Genomic DNA, 20,214 nt, shown 5'->3' with positions numbered 1-20,214 from the left:
AGGAGGGTGAAAAATAAATGTATAAACTAGTCAAATAAAGAGAAGAAAAATAAAGATTTAACTCCAGTAAAGTGTATTAAAGATGAAAATCAAATAGTACTTTTCTTAAAAAAAGATAGTCAACATAGGTGAGTGAGTTACTTTAATAAATTTTTTAATGAAGTTTCTGAAAATACGATCGACCTTAGTGATCTTAATATCGTGAATAATGATAAAAAAATTTATTTTTACTGTCGCATTAGTAATAAAGAAGTTGAGGAGGCTTTAAAGAAAACCAATTGTGGAAAGTCTGTAGGACCTGATGATATCCCAATTGAAGTGTGGAAATATTTGGGAGAATTGGGAGTTTCTTGGCTTACTAAACTCTTTAATATTATTTTAAAAACTAAAAAGATGCATGAGGAGTGGAGGAAGAGTATTTTGGTCCCTATTTTTAAGAATAAAGATGATGTACAAGAGTGTGCAAATTATAGAGGAATTAAGTTGATGTGTCATATTTTGAAGTTATGGGAGAGGGTAATTGAACATAGGTTAAGACGTATCACAAAGATTTCTCATAATCAATTTGGATTTATGTCGAGCAGGTCTACTATGGAAGCTATACATTTATTGAGAGCTTTGATGGAGAAGTTCAGAGATAATAAGGAGAATCTACATTTGATTTTTATTGATTTAGAAAAAGCTTACGATAAGGTTCCAAGAGATATCCTTTTCCTATTTCTGTTGGATTACATCAGGGATCGGCTTTAAGCCCATATCTTTTTGTTTTAGTTATAGATGGTCTTACTGGACATCTACAGGAGGATGTACCTTGGTGTATGCTTTTTGCTGATGATATCCTTCTCGTGGATAAAAACGAGAGAAAAAGCCCAGTAAAAACTTGAATTACGGAGGTCTACATTGGAGTCTAAAGGTCTTCATTTAAGTAAAATTAAAACTGAATACATGGAATGTAATTTTAGTAAATATAGCTCTAGTGACAAAAGTGTGACTTTGGGTGATCAAATTATTAAAAGGTGTGAACGATTTAGATAACTTGGGTCCGTTGTTCAAAGCCCGTTGTTCAAAGCTGTTCAAAGCGATGGTGATATAGATGAGGATTTTAATAGTAGAATTCAAGTTGGTTGGTTGAAGTGGAGGAATGTTTCGGGCCTTTCATGTGATAAAATAGTACCGCTTAGACTGAAAGGAAAATTTTATAAAACGGTGGTGAGACCTGCAATGTTATATGGCACTGAATGTTGGCCTTTGAGAAGCATAACTAACAATAAGTTAAGTGTTGTCGAGATAAGAATGATTAGGTGGATGAGCGGCTTTACACTTAGAGACAAAATGCGAAATGAAAGTCGTCTCTACATGCAGCTTCAACCATTTAGATGGTTTGGTCACATTAAAAGTCAACCGTCTGATGATCTGATTAGGAGAGTAGATGTTTTAGATTCGACTTGTGTTAAGAAAGGAAGAGGTAGACCTAGGAAGACTGGGCTTATTGTATTAAAAATGATCTTAATTTACTAGAACTAAATGAAAATATAACACTAAATAGGATGCTATGGAGAAAAAGGATTCATGTAGCCGACCCCACGTAGTGGGATTAAGGCTTTGTTGTTGTTGTTGTTGTTGTTGTTGTTGTTGTTGTATTTGTTAGTTGGGCAGACGGGCTCCCAGAATAACGACTCTACAGGAAATCGTCATGTTTCCTTAGATTCGTATTTGCTTTTCCAGTTTTAGGGTGTCTAAAATCGATTATTTAAATATAAATGAAAAATATAATAATAAGAAACTTGATTACATGTTTCCTTATAATTTTTGGACATATATGGTTTACTACTCTCTTTTTGCTTCATGATCTTATATATGCACGAAATATTCATCCTTATTTGTTGTTCATATTGCATGTCGCATTTCTCTTGTCGTTTATGCTTTAATAAATAGTTGTTACTTATTAAGTTTGTTTGTCAAATTCATTCTTTGATATTTTTGCATAATATGTTTTATTCAACCACCAATAGGATCGTCACCACCGGAGTAGGCTTTTCAATTTTAGGTTTTCCTGTCTTGGCATTTTTTTTTATTTGCTTTAGCTATTGTATTTTTCCTCATTAGGTATGGGTAGTTTTTCCATGTTATCATTTTTATTTTGATTCAACTAGTTTTTATTTTAAGTTCAGTTGTATCATTGAACTTTTCAGTATTAACAAAATTTACATTTTTTTTTTAATTTACATGCAAGTTTTTCTTTGAAAATACAAACAGGTTCATTTTATTTCCTTATGTCTTGCGTTTATGGGGCGTACCGCCTTCCGGACCCAAAGTGCGACAGCTACACACTTAGATACCAACAAATTATTTTGTCACCTTCCTTGAATGTATTTTTACTCATTCTTTCGTTGACAAAATGTTGATTTAGCTAGTTGCATTAAATGCAAGTTAGACATCATTTAAGGAAAGCTTTTTAGCCCATAAGTTTTCCTTAATAAGTAGCAAATACATTCCCTACTTAAAACTAGAAATGGCGAGGCCTGTGACACGTTTACTAAAAAACTAATGATTTATTGAGAAGAGTTGAAAAACTCAACATGAGGGAGGAGAAAGAAATCATAGTGACTTGGTCACAGGCATCTACCATTATACCCACAACGATTGGTCATACAATTGCCAGTTATAATGGAAAGAAACATTTACCTATTTATATCATGGATCGTATGTTTGGTCACGCCTCCTAGCTAATTTATGGCCAAGAACATTGTTAAACATGAAACTAGTGGTTTCAATTGATTTGGAAAACCAAAAGTACGTAAAATTATATCTATTAAGAAAGTTATGGAAAAAGAAAATATAAAAAAAAATTTATATGAAATTCTCCACAGTCTAGCTTCTTTGTAAAAAAGAATAGCAAATAGCACCGATAGATTTTTATATTTTATAAAGAAAATACTTTAAATTAATTTTTAATTTTATCATATTCCTTCAATTCAAAGTAGCCCGAATTTGTCTCCAATTTAACTTATCAGGTTCACACTGTGTTGATATCTATTGAGACCTACAAGTCAAATATACATATGAGATCCCAACAAGGGTATCCCAACATTAGGCCCTAGCCAATTCTAATATAGTATTTGGTCGATAAAGCGAAAAATTTTGTCAATTTCATATATTATCAAAACATAAGTTTCAATAGACTCAACCAATAATTCCTTACTTGATATAGAACTTTCGATAAACCTCAATCAAACGTCCTTTGATCCACCAAACTAGCTTTGTTAATTTTATCAAGGTTTTACAAAATCACACCAGTAAATTCATTAATTACAGAGATTTGTAAGACATCAAATACCATTACCAAGGTTAGGCGCAATTTTATTAACTAACTTAGGTCAATAATTCGTTAGAATTCTATTAAAAGTGTTAGTATAAACGACATCAAGTTTAATTACAAATTTGGTGAAACTTTGGTAAAATTACAAGGATTCACATCATTAACTTTATTGGGGTTCCACAACATTCAAGGCAACTCTTCAAACTTAATATAATCGCCAAGATTCAAGATAATTGTAGCAATTTTATTATAATTTGGTATAATTTTGAAAAAATGTACTAAATTTAACAATCTTGAAAATTTTGAAGTGTTTGTGTTTTAGAAAAAAATAAAAAATTAAAATTAAGGAGTAGCTTGTAAGAAATAACAAACATTGCTCTTAAAAATGAGCCCAACTATTGGGGGTGTTAATTAAAATTATTTCCTTTAACTGAGACTGAAGCATTATAGCTCGCTTCAGAGATATTGATCGTGTCTTTAAATATGCCAACTTTTTTAATTAAATCAACTTAGTTGGGCAAATAACATAATGACTACCAAATGGTGAAGGTGGTCTCTTTAGTTGTGTAATTTAGAAGTTAGTATTATTAGATTTTTGTGCTATTTGTCAATGTTATTGAATTGAAGATAGTGAACCATTGTGATATTAGGACACCTCAAGATATCAAATAATGTCAAATAATGTTTTCTAACATTCCGATATCACTAAATTAGGACATAAAAATCAACTATAAAATCATAATGGAAGATTTGCACATATACCACTCATTTCTTATGTATTTGCATAGCTAGCACCTAAACTTCAGTTTTTACAAATATGTCACCCTGCCTAGGCATGAAAATGTGTATTGCACTTCTTAAAAATTAAAATAGTGGCACTTTTGAAGTGATATTAAACATTTGGGTGATACAAATGTAAAAAAACAAAGTTTACTTGCTAGATAAGTAAATATATAGGAATTGTGTGGGTGGTATGTATGCAAATGCCTCGTTTAAAATTTACAAAATTCATCAAATCAAGCATCTGGTATCTGATCTCTTAATAACATGTACATCGAGATGCCAATAAACCAAACAGCCCTAATTACTGCTGGCATTAAAAATACGTGTGATAGAGCATATACTCAACAGATCGCAAACCTTCTTAGAAGCAAGAACATCAGCCCGCTTGCGGCACAGAACGCAGCTGGACAATACAGTGAAAAATTAAATTAATATCTGTTTAAAATTTGCAAAAAAAATGTACAACTTTTCCTACAAAAATGTATTAAAAATTTTCATCACTCACCCAAAATGGCGAGCAAATGCAATTATGGCTTTTCTGTCTCTCCACAAATCAATTATCGGAACAGCTTTGCCCGTTAAATCGTAAACTTCTACCTTCTCCAATGAATTTGAAATATCCTTGTCGCCAGTAATGGATGCAGTACCTGCCCAAATTTATATTCGTGATGAACCCCATGCTTTCAGCTGCATAAAATTCTTCTGACACGCAGGAATCTTAGCAGCAGAAGTAAATAAAGAATGAATAGGAAGAAACCGCCATGGAGAAATGAGAACTTAAGCAGATTGAATCAATAAAGCGAACAAACAGTATATTCTTCCCTGACATTACTTTTTCAAAGAACTAAACTAAATATATGGTGACGAGAACGAGAAGAGCAGCTGGATGTTACCAGAAGAACCAGCGGCGTAAGGAATCGGAAGGAGGAAGCGGGAGAAGCAGTAGCTCTTCTTGGTGTGGTAAGAAAATACTACGAGAGATGGATAGCTAGGGTTACTCGGAGGAGCGGAAGCGCTCCGGTAGATTAGGGATGGCCGGGGAGGGAGACAAGGGGCGCTGATAGCGAGGTTGATCGCCATGGCCTGGCTGCGGGTAAAGGGAAGCGGGACTGTAAGGGACTATGTGGCAAAAAATGGGATTTTAAGTTGGTGGGATTATTAAATCCTTTAAATTCTGATTTATCTCCAAAATTATTTGACAATTTATTTAATAAATCAATTTTAATTCTATAAATTTGTTTGATATGTTCCACTAAAATTTATATAGAATGAAGAAAAAAGAAAAAAATTAAAAATAAATGAGGCAATAAAAAATCAAAATATAAGAGCTCTTAACTCATGAAACCGTAAAGAGAAACACCATGCATAGACATGAAAGTAAGTTCTGACGAATAGGGCATGGCTGGAGCAATTAAGAAGGTGCCTCTAAAAAGACGAGAGAAATAATACATTTAAGAATAAAACATTAAAGGTGAAGTTGTTCTTATCGGATGGCATGAACTACTAAGAAGTACGATGAACAAAGTAGAGGTCGCTGCTGGTAAAGGCAGCTCAAGTGATCATGGAGTATTTGTTCTTTCAAGTATTTATGCTTATCACACAACATAACGAGCTAGGAGTTGTAGAAACCAAAGAACATATCAAAGGAAATTAGATAAACCAAACAAGGCTGGAAAGAAGTTAAGAAACCAGATGAATGGTTGAGCCCCATGGGATGATGGGCATCATTATAGCTTGCCAAAAACAACATGCTACAAAAAATGAACCAAGATTGTGTTGAAAATAGAAATTTAGTAGTAGCCTCAACAACTCGAATCAAGAAACTAAAGTGCTGCAAAAGTTGTAACCAATATAGATCCTCAATGAGGGATGGGATAACATGCTTAAATTTTTATTTCCTTGACTTCAACTTAATAGTCCAAAAAATATTCTTAATAATAGCCTCAAAAGAAGAAGAAGTGTTCCTAAAAACCCTGTTTTTTCGTTCCAAGTATGATGAGCAGCGACATCCGCAGCAAGTAGATAGAATATTTTAAAGTTGTCATTGAAAGTATTAAATGAATGAAGAGCATAAAAGAAGTTGCTTTATGTGAGAAAAAATTACCCCTTAAGTATGTTACTTCTAAGTAAGGAGTGGAAGAAAAGGTATTGAAAGAAAAGATGGTGTTGAGATTCTAATCCAACAATACATAAAATACATTGACAGTTAGCTATAATTCCAAAATTGAGAAGGGAATCCTTGATCTTTAAGCCACCATGAATAATCCTTAAGAAACTAACAGCAAACTTGGTGGATTGCCCTATAAACCAAACCAATTTTCTTCACTTCACAGTAGGGAATACTTTGTGAACAAAATGTTAAACTAACTCATGAGAGGAGATCTACTTTTCCATAAACAAGTGAGCTGATTCATAAGAATATAGACATTGTGAATCAATTCAGGGAAATGAGCTTGTGCATATTAGGAGGAAAAAAAACATCTCACAATGATAGTAATGCCTTTTGGCATGGTATTAGATGGATAAACAACCCAATTAAAAACTTAATTACTAAACATTTAATGTAAAGGGTGGTCATTAATCCATGGATGAATTTATCCCCCAACGAGATAATTTTTTTTTCATGAATTTATCCCCCAATGTCGGTTCTCCAAGACGTGCTTACAAAAACTCTTTAAAAATCGTCTAAATACATCGAACCTTCTAGAAACGTGGTCTGAACCGCCTTTGGCCCTAGTCTGGCATCGTCGGCGCTGAGTAAAATCCTCTTGAGTAAAAATCCTCCAGCTTTCAGTTGTTCTGCGCCGTCGGCGCTGACCTTGGCACTGCCGGCTCTGAGTATTTCCTAAAAAACTTCATTTTGACTCCAAATTCCATCATTTTTGCTTCTTTTTTTTACTTTAAGCCATAAAAATCAACAACCTGCAATAAAACATCAAAATATCTTCCATTAAAGTGCAATATCACAAAAAATAAGTATAAAAGTATGAGTCTAAAAATACATATATTTTTTGTGTATCACCTATTAAACTTGATTAACTTAAAGTCAGCAAGATTAATTTGATCGACTAAGCTTTGTCGATTAGTTGATCTAGTTTGGTTGTTGATCTTCGATTTTTGGATAAGGATCTAATATCGACAGAGCGAGACTAGTCTATCAAACATAAGCTGAATCATATAAAACTTGTATTAGGAGTGCTTGTGAGATAACAATAAGACTATGCTGCATTATCAATTCATGATTCATGGCAACGAGCTTGAGGAGAGTCCATGTAATGACTGATGATATTGAGGAACCGAGTCTTTTCTTAAAGCGAACTAGCTGGAGGTCGATTACCTACTTCGATTGACTTCTTTTGTAGTGATTAACTCGGATCATTATCTGTCTTATTTTAATTTAATTGATTCAGACTTAGATTATTTGATCATTTTTTTATCCTACTCTTAGCTCAAACAATTTTTTTTTTTTTTTTTTTTTTGACATTAATGGTATATCCAATTGAATAAATGTATCTCATATCCTCAATTATGATACTTTGTTTCTTGTGACGGTAGATCTCCCAATTAGCCTAGGAGCAGTATAAATGTAAATGCTCCTTATAAGGGTCTGTTTGGGTCAGCTTATTTGGTGCAGTGGCTTTTTGAAAACGCATCTTGACTGTTGGGTAAACTGCATTTTGACAGCTTATGCGTTTTGAAAACGCTGAAAATAGTGTTTTCACACTATCAATTTTATGATAAAAATAAAAAAAAATTATAATAATTATCAAAACCCTAGCTTATCCATAAATTATTTTAATCAGCTTAGAAGCAAATTATTCCATAACCAGACCCTTAGCCTCACCTAAATCCGTAAACCGGCGTCGGACCTCCGACGAGATCGGCGGAAATGAGGTTTCGCTCTTTTTTCCGGGCATCGCAGATCAAGGCCTCGTCGCTGCTCTTCCGCCGATTGTATTCCCATTCAAGGCCGCAAGGACGGAGGTCTTCTCAGATTCCGAACTCGCATTCATCGTTTTTTTTTTTAATTACGCAAATTGTTTCCGCTGCTGGATTCATCCATGGACGATCTGCAGGCCATCCTTTGGTATTGCGTTCGACATTGACGGTGTTATCATTCGAGGCGGTGATCCCATTGGCGGTTCTCCTCAGGCATTGAGCAGACTATATGCCGAGGACGGTGGGGAAGGATTCTTCATTCTTTTAGGCTAATTTGCATTCTTTTCCAATTAAGCGGGGATCAGATTTTATTTTATTTTATCTCTTTTCTGAGCAAGAAATATACTTGGTCCTAGTAAGAAAGCAAAATCTGTGGCTGAACTTGTGATTCTCTTATTCTTTTCAGTGCTAATTCACTTCCAGCATATGCCGACCTTTATCTTCTCTGAAACTAGAAAAGCTTGTTTGCTGCAATTTATTTTCTACTCTTACATACATAGCTATAATTCTTATGTATTTACATATCTCACACATCAACTTTCAAATTTAAGCACGTAGCTCTCAAATCTTTAATATGACATAAAAAAAATAGCACTATTACCCCTTTTTTTAAAAAGAAATGCTCGTTTTCATGATTAGGTTTAAAGCACCAACGTGCAATTCGATGAAATACACCTGTAGGATACCTTTAGGAGAGGATAAAGTTGACATATTGGAAATCAATAATGGTAGTAGGAAGCAATGCAAATTTCAGTATATTTTTATTCACCACCCAATGAGTACATGAGTATGGTGTATATATTGTAATGTACGATTAGCATCAGTGGTGATTATTTAATCAGGTTTTTATGGCAAGGATAAGGGGGATCACTCGGTGAAAGTTGGAAATATGTTAAAATGAGTGTAAGCTGTTGTATCAAGCCTCCCCAAACTTAGGATTTTAGTGGTCAAACCTTGAATTTGTTTCTTAGTTTATGGAATCTTGAAATGGAGAAACTCTTTATAAGGGCATCTTCCAGTTAGTCTTCTGTGGTTAAATGTTAGATTTGTATATTCTTATAGGCAATATGGTCCCGAATAAAATGAAAGCCAATTTTGTTGTGTTTGGTTTGTCTACAAAACATTGGGTTGTTGGCTATAGTAATCGTGGAGGTATTATCACAGAGAAGTTGAGTTGGTTATTCCAGAGAGAGTCCCAACTCTTGGAGGAGACGATAAAGCTAGACTAGTTCTATTGTAGTTGATGCGAGGGAGCGATAACCCGACTTAGTTGATGATTGAGCGACTATTATTTATTTTGGGACTCTTCAGAGAATTGGTGTGGAACCCAATAGAAATCTATAGCCTGTTATGGATCTCTTGTCAGCGTTATCTGCTGCCCAATTCGCATCATAGTATGTAGTCAAGGTGAGATCTCCCTTTATGATAGCAATGCCATGCTTGGTAATAGTCTGAAAGTATATGAGTATTCTTTTTATTATGTGATAGTGTTGATTGAAGGGAGATTGCATGTGCTGGCATATCTGGTTGATGACAAAGGCGATGTTCGATCTCGTGAGGGTTAGGTGCTGTAGCGTTCCAACTAGTTATCTATGTAGTGTGACATCTGAAAATGCTTGACTGGATTGGGGATTGGTCGGAGGTTTGTTGAGTGTAGGTGTAGAGACTGGTTTGTAGTTTTGCATTCCTGTTTTGTAAAGTGGTTATAGAATGTAGTTTTTTTGGTGTGGAAAGTAGCCCTGAGGTGTTTGTTGGAAATAAATGCCTAGAAATGTGGAGATGGGGCCTAATTTTTTGAGATTGAATCTGTTGGTAGACTGTGAATAAGTTGTTGTATAGAGGTTGTGTCATTTCCTATAATTAATATGTTGTTGTCATAGATGAGTAGGTAGGTAGTGTGAGTGGTTATCTGTGAAGTAGTAGTGATGAGTCTGCCGAGCTGAGTTTGAACCCTTGTTCTTTGAGATAACTTGAGAATGTGGAATCCCATTGATTTGGAGCTTGCTTGAGCCTATAGATAGTTTTCCTTAGCTTGCAAACATATAGGGGGCATTGGGAATCTTTGAAACTGGGTGGCTGATGCATGTAGATTGTCAGGAGAGTTCGAGTGGTCTCTAGGAGGTGTTAGTGTTTGTGTTCTGCCTCTTTTGCTTGGGTGTAGGGCAGCTGACGTGGTGTTTTATTCCATGAGATTGAAGTTATGATTTGAAGTCGTTTGGTGTATATTCTCCTCCATCATCAGATCGTAAGATTTTAATGGTGGTGTTGAATTAATTTGTTTTTAGTTTCTGGAGGTGAATGAATTTGTTAAGTGTTTCTGATTTTAGGGTCATGGGAAATAGCCCTCTATAATCATCAATGAAGATAACATAGTATTTATAGCCATTTGGAGATAGAATTGGGGCTGGACCCTATACATTAAGGTGTAGTAGTTGAAACAGTTGTTTAGATCTAGTACTAGATGTACGGAAAGGTAATTTTTGGCTTTTAGAAGCCTTACACGAATTATAAAAAAGAGAAGAAACTAGAATGTGTAGATGAGGATACTGTTGTGATATGTTATGAATTGTTGCTTGATGGGGAGGTCCCAGTCTTTGATGCGATAGGTTGATGGAGGTTGTGGTGGAATGGAGAGCTTGGATGCCTGGAATGTAATGTAGTCCTTTGCTGCTGCTCCCCCTAAGGATTGTTTCATTGGATCGCCGGTCCTATATTTGAGAATCATCATCATCAAAGTGAATTGAGTACTGATTATCTTGTGTAAGGTCATGAACTGACACGAGATTATGTGATAGTGAGGGAACATGATGTAGGATGGAGAGAGTGAGCTTACAAGCTAGTGTAGCTAATATTCCACTGCTTGTGTTGGAAATGAGGAGGATGATGGCTTCTTCTGATCCAGTGTATTCTATGGGTTGCTGCAGTTGTGTATAATCATTGGTGAGGTGAGAAGAGGCTCTACTGTCCAGAATCTAGTCTTTTGTATTGTGAGATGAATTGGCTATCAATGCTGAGTTGCTGTTTGGTGTTGTTGGAGTATACGACGTGTTGGCTCTGTGCCAACATATGTAGGTGGAGTGACATTTCCTGCCACAGATCTGGCAAGTAATTGGAGATTTGGTTCGCTGTTGCACATGGGTTGTATTGCCGGAAGGGCGTGGAGTCTGAGATGAATGCCTTCCACATCTATTGTTTGTTGGTCTGGAGTTGCGCCCATCATATGACAGGACAGCCATTAATGACACTATTTGTTGCTTGGCGTTTTCAGCTTGGCGTTTTCAGCTTGGATTTCACAGCAGAGAAGTGAGTAGAGGTCATCTAGTTGAATGGCTCTAATCTTGTCCAGATTGCTGTCTTGAATGACTGATATGTGGTTGGTAGACCATTAAGAATATAAAGCATGATGTCTTCTATATCTAGCTTGTATCTAGCTGATGGTAATTGGTCTACCAGTGACTAAATGTGAGTGCGGTATTGGGTCATAGTCTCAGTCTTGATTGTGACATGATGAATTTCGTTTTTGTTATAACCTTAGATTTGTTGGTAGACTATAGGCGTTTGGTGAGTGTATCCCAAGGGAGAGGACATGAGGTAGTATAGTGGGAGAGATGGTTGAGTACAATGATGTGGCTGTGTTTTGATCTGAGTTTCCATAGTATGTAGTTTGGATTGGGAGAATGAGTGGTTGTGCTGTTGTGGAGAAATTGAGATGGACAGGCTGAATTTCTAGTCAAGAAACCGTCAAAGCCAGTAGCAGTGAACAACTTGATGATTTGAATACTCCAAATGAGATCATTATCAACTGTGAGAGTTGTGCTAACGAGGAATTTGATGCTGATTATTAGGAATTTCAGTGATGGTGAGATAGAGATAGTAGTAATGTGCTCTAGAAAAGTAGATTCAACTTGGTATGAATGAGATGAAAAGCCATTAAGAGTTGAGGTAGGATAGGAACTACTACTATTTAAAAAGAGGAAGAAGGAAGCCGTTATGGCTCTAATACCATGATGAAATACATCTGCAAGGTACTTCCAGGAAAGGAAAAAGTTAGGATACAGGAAATCAGTAATGGCAGTAGGAAGTAATACAAAATTCAATGTATTCTTATTCACATCCCAATGAGTACATGAGTGCGGTGTATATATACTAATGTTTGATTGGAATAAGTGGTGATGATTTCATCAGTTGGTTATGGCAAGGACGTGGGGGACCACTTGCCCATGTGAAGGTTGCAAATACGGTCACAGATGAGTGTAAGCTGTTGTATTATGTCGCTATGTATGAAAGTTCAGGTGTAAGCTATGTAAATACATAAGAATTGTGTGCTATGTATATAAATTTCCCTTTTTCCGGGCTTTTTAGGAAGAGAAGGAGCTCATTTTAACATGGCAATGAGTTTTTTTAATAACTTATGTTATATTGTTCTATAAAAAATTAAGGTGCATTTACATACATACCTCATAATTGTTATATATTTACATTTACAACACCTAAATACTTATATATACATGCATACCACTTAAATCGTTTATATCACATAAAAAATACCACCATCACCATTTTTTAAGAAGTAAAATACACCTTTTCATGTATTGGTTTATGACACCAAGGTTTTATAAGTTTAAATATCAAACTTTGGGAGTTAGATATGTAAATACATAACAATTGCATGGTATCCGTTCATTCATATTGATTTTCACATGAGCTGTTAGCTATTGTTCAATAAATTTTTTTGCACAATTTTTGTTCATGGTATCTTTGGCATCTCAGATAAAAAAAAAAAAAAAGGTGGTATCCTAATTCATTATTCTTAAAAAATTATGTCGATGGCCATGTAAGTTTCAAGGTTTGTCAACAACAGCTAATTATAAAAAAAAAAAAAAAAAAGGATTAGTTTGATGGTTATGCTTCAAAAATATCAAACAGTGCAGTTTCTGAAAAATAATGGATCTAAATGCAAGCTCAAACAAGATGGTTAGAGAACTATCAGTTGCCCTACATTTTCATTTATATTCTTGCACCGTTTTTTTTTTTTTTTATGTTGTGTTTTTGCATTTAAAATTAGTACACGATTAGGGGTTGTATGGTAACAGATTGAATTAAGCTGAATCTTGCCAGACAGAAAAAAATGACAATTTTAGATCCAGGATTTAGTAAATCCAATTTCTTCTCAATTGTGTCTTAAATTCTGAATTTACTAAATTTTGTTGTTGGCATGATTTAGTAAATTTGGATTTACAAGATATGCTAAAACTTTTAAATCCATTACCATAGAGCCCCTTAAGCATATGTTTCTCATAAAATAGGCATCATTTCTCAAGATTATTTTTCTCATTTTTGGGTAATTAATTGATAAACTTGAATAAAAAAAAAATCAATAACAGAAACTCACTGATCATTTTTTTCATTCTACACAGGCAGCTTGAAGATTCCATATATATTCTTAACCAATGGTAAGCATTACATTCTAGTCTTTTCTGACTTTTTATTACAACATGCTACCTTTTATATTTGATGATCATTAAATATACCTGATGAAGCCAGAAAAGTTTAAGTATTTGCTTCACGTTGTTTCGAAATTTTTGAGTATGAGATGATTTTTCAGACCATGTTGAAAGTAAATTTTTTCTTCTGCATCTGAAGGCTATTCTAAGTTTTTTTCTTTTTTTTCCCCCAATCTAGTAAGGCTTTATTTTGTATTGCTATGTTGATATGGTGTTTTTGCTGTTTTGTATTAAAAGAAAGAAGATTTACATACATACTACTCAATTCCTATGTATTTACCTTTCTAACAGATATACTTCAATTTTTACATACACGCAACCTTACCTATGCATGGAAAGGTGCATTCCATTGCATGAAAATGCGTATTTCACTTCTTAAAAGTAAAACTAATAGTATTTTTTATGTGATATGAAAGATTTGGGTGGTATAGATGTAAAAAATAAAGTTTGGGTGTTGAATATGTAAATACATAGGAATTGGGCGGTATATATGTAAATGCCCTAAATAGAGTTGTCATAATATCATATGCAATGATTAGTTGCTCCGTATGTCTATCCATATGCCAATGAATCCACAAAGAAGATATGCAAAATGAGAATTTTTATAGGAAGTACCCTTTTAGATCAACTTTTTAATGGACTAAATTGAAGAAATATGATACTTCTGTATTAAATTGGACACACACGAATGGTGGGGATTATTTTGAGATTTAATCTTAAAATAATAAAGCATTTTCACATCCCAATAAATTTAGAACAATTCAACCAAATGTATAATCAATCCAAATAAAATTTCAAATTTTATGAAATAATTTCTGTAATATCTAAACTATGTTTTGAATGAATCATTGCTTAAATTAATTAGTTTTATTTTTTTCTTCATTGTCTTTTATTCTTTGGTTAATTCCCTCAATTTATACTAAATAAAACTTAAACGGATATGCTAAAAATGTTTGAACCTTCAATTCACACGAGTTTTCATGAATTGGTAACAAATACTCCAAGTTGGCTAAAAGGATCAATCATCATCACCATATTTACTGATATTTTCTTTTCTTGAAAGAAAATATTAAGCAATTCATTAGCTTACGCTATATAAGATTTGCTATTATAAAATTACTAATGAGCCACACGAGTCACATAGTTAATGGGGTAAATAAATTTTTGAACAATTTTTGGATATATTTATCAGCTTTCACTTCACTTATATTCCTTTTATATTCTTATATTAATTGCTCCAGATAACTAAATCTTTCATCTTCTGGATTTTATTTCCATTTGAAATTTTGGAAGATATACATACTTACCACCAAGGTTTAAAAAATTGGATCGGACCTGCCGGTTCGACCGGTTTGATCGTGAACCGGTCGGTGGTTGGTTCGGTCCGAAGCACTTAATGGACAGTTTTTGGCGTCAAACCGACGGTTCAATTGGCATATCGGAGAACCGAATCCTTCGTTTTTCAAACCATAAATATTATTTTATATTTTTTCCCTCATCAATCTATGTGTTGGCCCAGTTGTCCATTTCAAAAAGACAAAAAGAAACATCACATAAATGCTGATGCGTCGAATTCCGAAGTATGGGTTGGCCGTTTTCAAATTTACACACACACACACACACACACACACACACACACACACACACACACATGCCGCAAGCCTTGACCTGTTAGTGGCGGGGTTACTGTAAGTTCCCTTGGGTCAAGGGTTCGATCCCACCGTGGCGCGGGGGCTATAGAATTTTAGGCACATGGCGCAAACTCTCATCATAGGACAAAAAAATGCATGAGAAATCGATACTTGGGCCTCTGCCAAATATCAATTTTCTTTTAAAATACATATATATTAGTTTAGAGATTAAAATGAATTAATGGTGCTTTTAAACTTTTTTAATAACTTTAAATGCCATTTGGTTTTATTTTAGCCTCAAATCCTTCCATATACTATTTATTAAGTTTTAGCAATAGTGTTTAAATTTATGAAAAAAGGAAGACTTACTTATCACTACTTCTTATGTATTTATATATTTGTTGTCACACTCAAATTTTTAAATCATATTAAAAGTACTATTATAATTAAGTTTTTTTGTGAAATACATATTTTCATTTATATTTTTTTATGGATTAATATTATATATATATTGAATATTAAAAATTATTTTAGGAATAGGGCTAGCTTCTCTTATGAAGAGAGTAGAGAGTTTGATGGCTCTATTATTAATATACTCAGAAGTATTTTGTTTATTTATTTATTTATATTTTTATATTATTATTATATTATTATTATATTATTATTGTATTATTTAGATGATATTTAATTAATTTTTATATTTATTATGTAATTCGGTTCAACCCCGGTCAAACTAATGAACCTTGAATCTTGGACCCTTCCTTCTTCCGGTTTGATGTCCGGTCTGGTTTCACAACCTTGGTTACCACTCAATTCTTATCTATTTGCATATCTAACACCTAAACCTCAATTTTTACATACAAATCACCTTACCTATACATGGAAAGGTGTATTTTAATTTTCTTTCAAGTTAAAATGGTAGTATTTTTTACGTGATACGAAAGATTTGGGTGATATAATAATTCTAAATAATAAAGTTGGCTGTTAAATATGTAAATACATAGGAATTGGGTGGCATGTATTTAAATACTCCTATAATCTTTTGGTTCTATGATATTTATGAACTAAGTTGATTTTGATATTCTTTTCTTCCCATAGGTGGTGGAGTTCCGGAATCTAAACGAGCTTGTGAATTAAGTGGGCTTTTGGGGGTTCAAATTTCACCCTTGCAGGTAAATGTTGCATTTGCATTCTTGCAAAAGTGACTGAATTTCTACAATTGATATATTTACAGAATCCACCGAACTTGGATATGAACATCTTTTAAAACTTTTTCCTTAATTTAAAAAGCTGTGTGCTAAAATGCAGTTCTTATGCCACACTGTAATTACTGAGAAGTATTATGGAACATTTACATATATATATCCCTCAATTCTTATGTATCTACATATCTAACACCTAAACTTTACTTTTTTAAATTTATGCCACTTAAATCTTGCTTATCACATGTAAAATACCTCCATTTTAACTTTTAAAATGTGAAATACACCTTTTCATCTATAGATAAGGTGATATGCATGTAAAGATTATAGTTTAGGCATAGATATGTATATACATAAAATTTGAGTGACATGTATGTAAATCTTCCAAGTATTATCCTCATATCAATTACCGTTAGCTTTAATGTTAGTCCTAATTATGATTTTGTACTTGGAATATGACTGCAGATTTTTTATAGCAAGTACTGTAGGGCCTGCCATTAGTTAAAGGAAATCAAAATGTTGACATTTTATTATAAAAATCTTGATAATATTTGTTAGATTTTGTTATTTGGTCTTTCAGTTTATCTATCTAAGAAGGCTTTTCTCGCACTATGCAGGTTGTTCTAGGGCATTCACCTTTCCGAAATCTGCTGAGCAGGTTTGCATATTTTCTTCAGAGATTGTTTTGTTTTTAGGGGAATTTACATAAATACTACACAATTCTTATGTATTTATACGTCTAGCACCTAAACTTAGATATTTACTTGTAAAGTGCCAAAATGGTTTAGTGACCATTCTTATAAGGCTCTTTTAGTCCCAAGAGTTTGTAGAAGTGCTAAATTAGTTCTTAGACTTTTTTAATGTGGCATAAAATAGCTCTCGTTGAGGACTACTTTAACCCATATTAAAAGAGCATGGAGATTAAATTGATATTTTTATAAACTCTGGGACTAATGTGACCTCTATGAAGCGTCTGGGGACCATTTCTACACTTTTCCTTTTACTTATATGATACCTAAATCTTTAACATCACAACAATAGAACAGTTAATATAAATTTTCTGAAGTAAAGTACTCCTTTTTTGCATATGTTGTGATGTGATTGAGACTGTAAAATGTTATATAAGCAAACATCAAAGTTTAGATGTTAGATCTATGAATATATTAGTATTATATGGTATTTATGTACTTACCTATTTTTTAATAGGTGTTGTGAAACGGAGATGGCCCGTTCTTTTTTTTTTGTCTACAAAGGTCTTCATCTAAAGTTTTTTTTTTTCTGATGTTCACTGCAACAGATTTGAGAATGACCTTATTGTAGCTGTTGGTAAAGGGGAGCCTGCTAAAGTGATGTTGGAATATGGGTTCAAGTAAGATTAAATCATTTTTTATTTATGTTATTTTTTTTCTGATTTAGGCCACACATTCTCTTTGCATACCTCAGCATAGTTCAATAATTACTTTTCGCAATATTTACATACATGACACTCAGTTCCTATGTATTTACATATCTGACACCTAAACTTCAATTTTTTACATACATGCCACCTTGCTAATTTATAAAAAGGTTTATTTCACTTTTTATAAGTTAAATTAGTGGTATTTTTTGTGTGATAGGAAAAAATTGCGTGGTATTAATGTAAAAAATCAAACTTTAGGGGTTCAATATGTAAATATGTAGAAATGGGTGGTATTTATGTAACCTCTTACTTTTATTTGCAGAAAAGTTCTTTCTATTGATGACTATGCATCATTTTTAAAGGACATTGACCCCCTGTCTCAGTACAAAAGTTGGAGAATTAATCAAATTTACGAAATTACAAAAAACGTTGATGAATTGCACTCTAGTCTCAATGTTGACTCAGATGCTGTAAAAGCGACGTTTATTGTCAGTGATCCTGTTGACTGGGGAAGAGATATTCAGGTAACTTGTTTCTTAAGGTACAGTGTAAATACATGCTTCTTTTTATCCTGTTCCTGTTTTTATGTATTTTTATTTGGGATGACTCGTTGACCGATCTGAGAAGTGATTGCTCACATCTCAACCAGTGAATTTATATTATGGGTATTTTCATACATACCACACAGTTGTTATGTATTTACATGCCTAACACCTAAACATTCATATTTACATACATACCACTCAAAGTTTTAACGTCAGCTCAAAACCACCACCATCAATACATTTTTGAAAGTGAAATAGACCTACTAATGCATAAGTTTATGACTTCAAGGTGTTGTAAGTATAAATATCAAACTTCAGGTATTAGATATGTAAATACATAAGAATTGTGGGGTATGTATGTATATTTCCCATTATATTTAGAGCATTTCAATGCATACCAACCAAATCTTATGTATTTACATATCTAACACCTGATGTTTATTTTTTACATTTAAACCACCCAAATCTTTCATAGCACATAAAATATACCACCATTTTAACTTTTAAAATGTGAAATGCACCTTTTCATGCATAGGTAAGGTCGCATGTATGTACAAATTGAAGTTTAGGTGTTAGATATGTAAATACATAGGAATTGAGTGGTATGCATGTAAATCATCCTTTCCTTTATTTTACTTATTTAAAAATTGCTTCACCACTGCTTTCCTTTTTATTAATTTTGAGTATGTTTGGTTACTTAACTATTACAAATGGGCGATTCACGAGTCAAACAGTGAAGCTTAAACAATTATCGGCACATTGACATTCCTATGTGTTTACATATCTAACACCTAAACTTTTACTTTTGACGTTAATACTATGCAAATCTTCATATCACATAAAAAATGCCACCATATTAACTTTTAAAACATGAAAAATGCACCCTTTCATGCAAAGGTAAGGATGCAGCATATATGCTAAAATTGAAGTCTAGGTGTTATTTATGTAAATACATAGGAATTGAGTGGTGTGTATGTAAATATTCCATAATTATTTTGCCAATTGAAAATTTTACATGCCTGAACTTATTCTTTTGGCGGAACAGAGGACTTAAACATTGATGTTTATTCGACTAATGTGGATATAAGTCCTTGTTTTGTTGATGTTAACTGAATACCTAAGTGTCATTCCTATATTCTTACTGTTCATTATTTTTTTAATTTTTTCAACTTTCTTTTTTTTGATAAGCCTATTTTAGTATGCAAGGAACTAAACAACATTTACTCTGTTGTGACTCTGTGAGTTGTAATTGTTATTAGCCTTTTTTAACGAGCACCAAAAATTGATTTAATTTGATAGCCATCAACAACAACAACAACAACGACAAAGCCTTAATCCCACTACGTGGGGTCGGCTACATGAATCCTTTTTCTCCATTGCGTCCTATTTAGTGTCATATTTTCATTTAGTTCTAGTAAATTAAGATCATTTTTAATACAATAAGCCCAAGTCTTCCTAGGTCTACCTCTGCCTTTCTTAACACAAGTCGAATTTAAAACATCTACTCTCCTAATCGGATCATCTAATGGTCGACGTTTAATATGACCAAACCATCTAAGACGACTTTCTCTAATTTTGTCTGTCACAGGAGCTACACCAACCCTATCACGAATATATTCATTCCGCATTTTGTCTCTAAGTGTAAAGCCACTCATCCACCTAATCATTCTCATCTCGACAACACTTAACTTATTATTATGCTTCTCTTTTAAAGGCCAACATTCAGCGCCATAGAGCATTGCAGGTCTCACCACCATCTTATAAAATTTTCCTTTCAGTCTTAGCGGTACTTTTCTATCACACAAAAGGCCCGAAGCATTCCTCCACTTCAACCAACCAACTTGAATTCTACTATTAACATCCCCATCTATATCACCATCGCTTTGAACAAC

General features: G+C 33.5%; 2 protein-coding genes across 2 annotated transcripts in view; one reads left to right on the top strand and one right to left on the bottom strand.

The window, feature by feature from the left end:
* Positions 1-4,290: 4,290 nt before the first annotated feature.
* LOC110039555 (thioredoxin-like protein AAED1, chloroplastic) lies at positions 4,291-5,234 on the bottom strand. The gene is made up of 3 exons (XM_020744663.1): positions 4,996-5,234; positions 4,608-4,749; positions 4,291-4,505 (listed from the first exon to the last, which is right to left on the bottom strand). The coding sequence occupies exons 1-3, from the start codon at positions 5,180-5,182 to the stop codon at positions 4,400-4,402; spliced, it is 435 nt and encodes a 144-aa protein (XP_020600322.1). The 5' UTR covers positions 5,183-5,234; the 3' UTR covers positions 4,291-4,399.
* Positions 5,235-7,934: 2,700 nt separating this feature from the next.
* Positions 7,935-20,214, top strand: part of LOC110035313 (uncharacterized protein YKR070W) — an 18,987-nt gene continuing 6,707 nt past the window's right edge. Inside the window, exons 1-7 of the mRNA XM_020739580.1 lie at positions 7,935-8,086; positions 8,179-8,282; positions 13,459-13,494; positions 16,275-16,348; positions 16,996-17,036; positions 17,676-17,747; positions 18,100-18,301. Of these exons, the coding sequence (XP_020595239.1) occupies positions 7,992-8,086; positions 8,179-8,282; positions 13,459-13,494; positions 16,275-16,348; positions 16,996-17,036; positions 17,676-17,747; positions 18,100-18,301 (624 nt within the window). The 5' untranslated portion in view covers positions 7,935-7,991. The remainder of the gene's footprint in view (positions 8,087-8,178; positions 8,283-13,458; positions 13,495-16,274; positions 16,349-16,995; positions 17,037-17,675; positions 17,748-18,099; positions 18,302-20,214) is intronic.

The sequence above is a fragment of the Phalaenopsis equestris genome, unplaced genomic scaffold, assembly GCF_001263595.1.
Source record: "Phalaenopsis equestris unplaced genomic scaffold, ASM126359v1 Scaffold000002, whole genome shotgun sequence".
Classification (NCBI taxonomy): Eukaryota; Viridiplantae; Streptophyta; class Magnoliopsida; order Asparagales; family Orchidaceae; genus Phalaenopsis; species Phalaenopsis equestris.
This window is presented reverse-complemented; position numbering and strand designations above follow the sequence as displayed.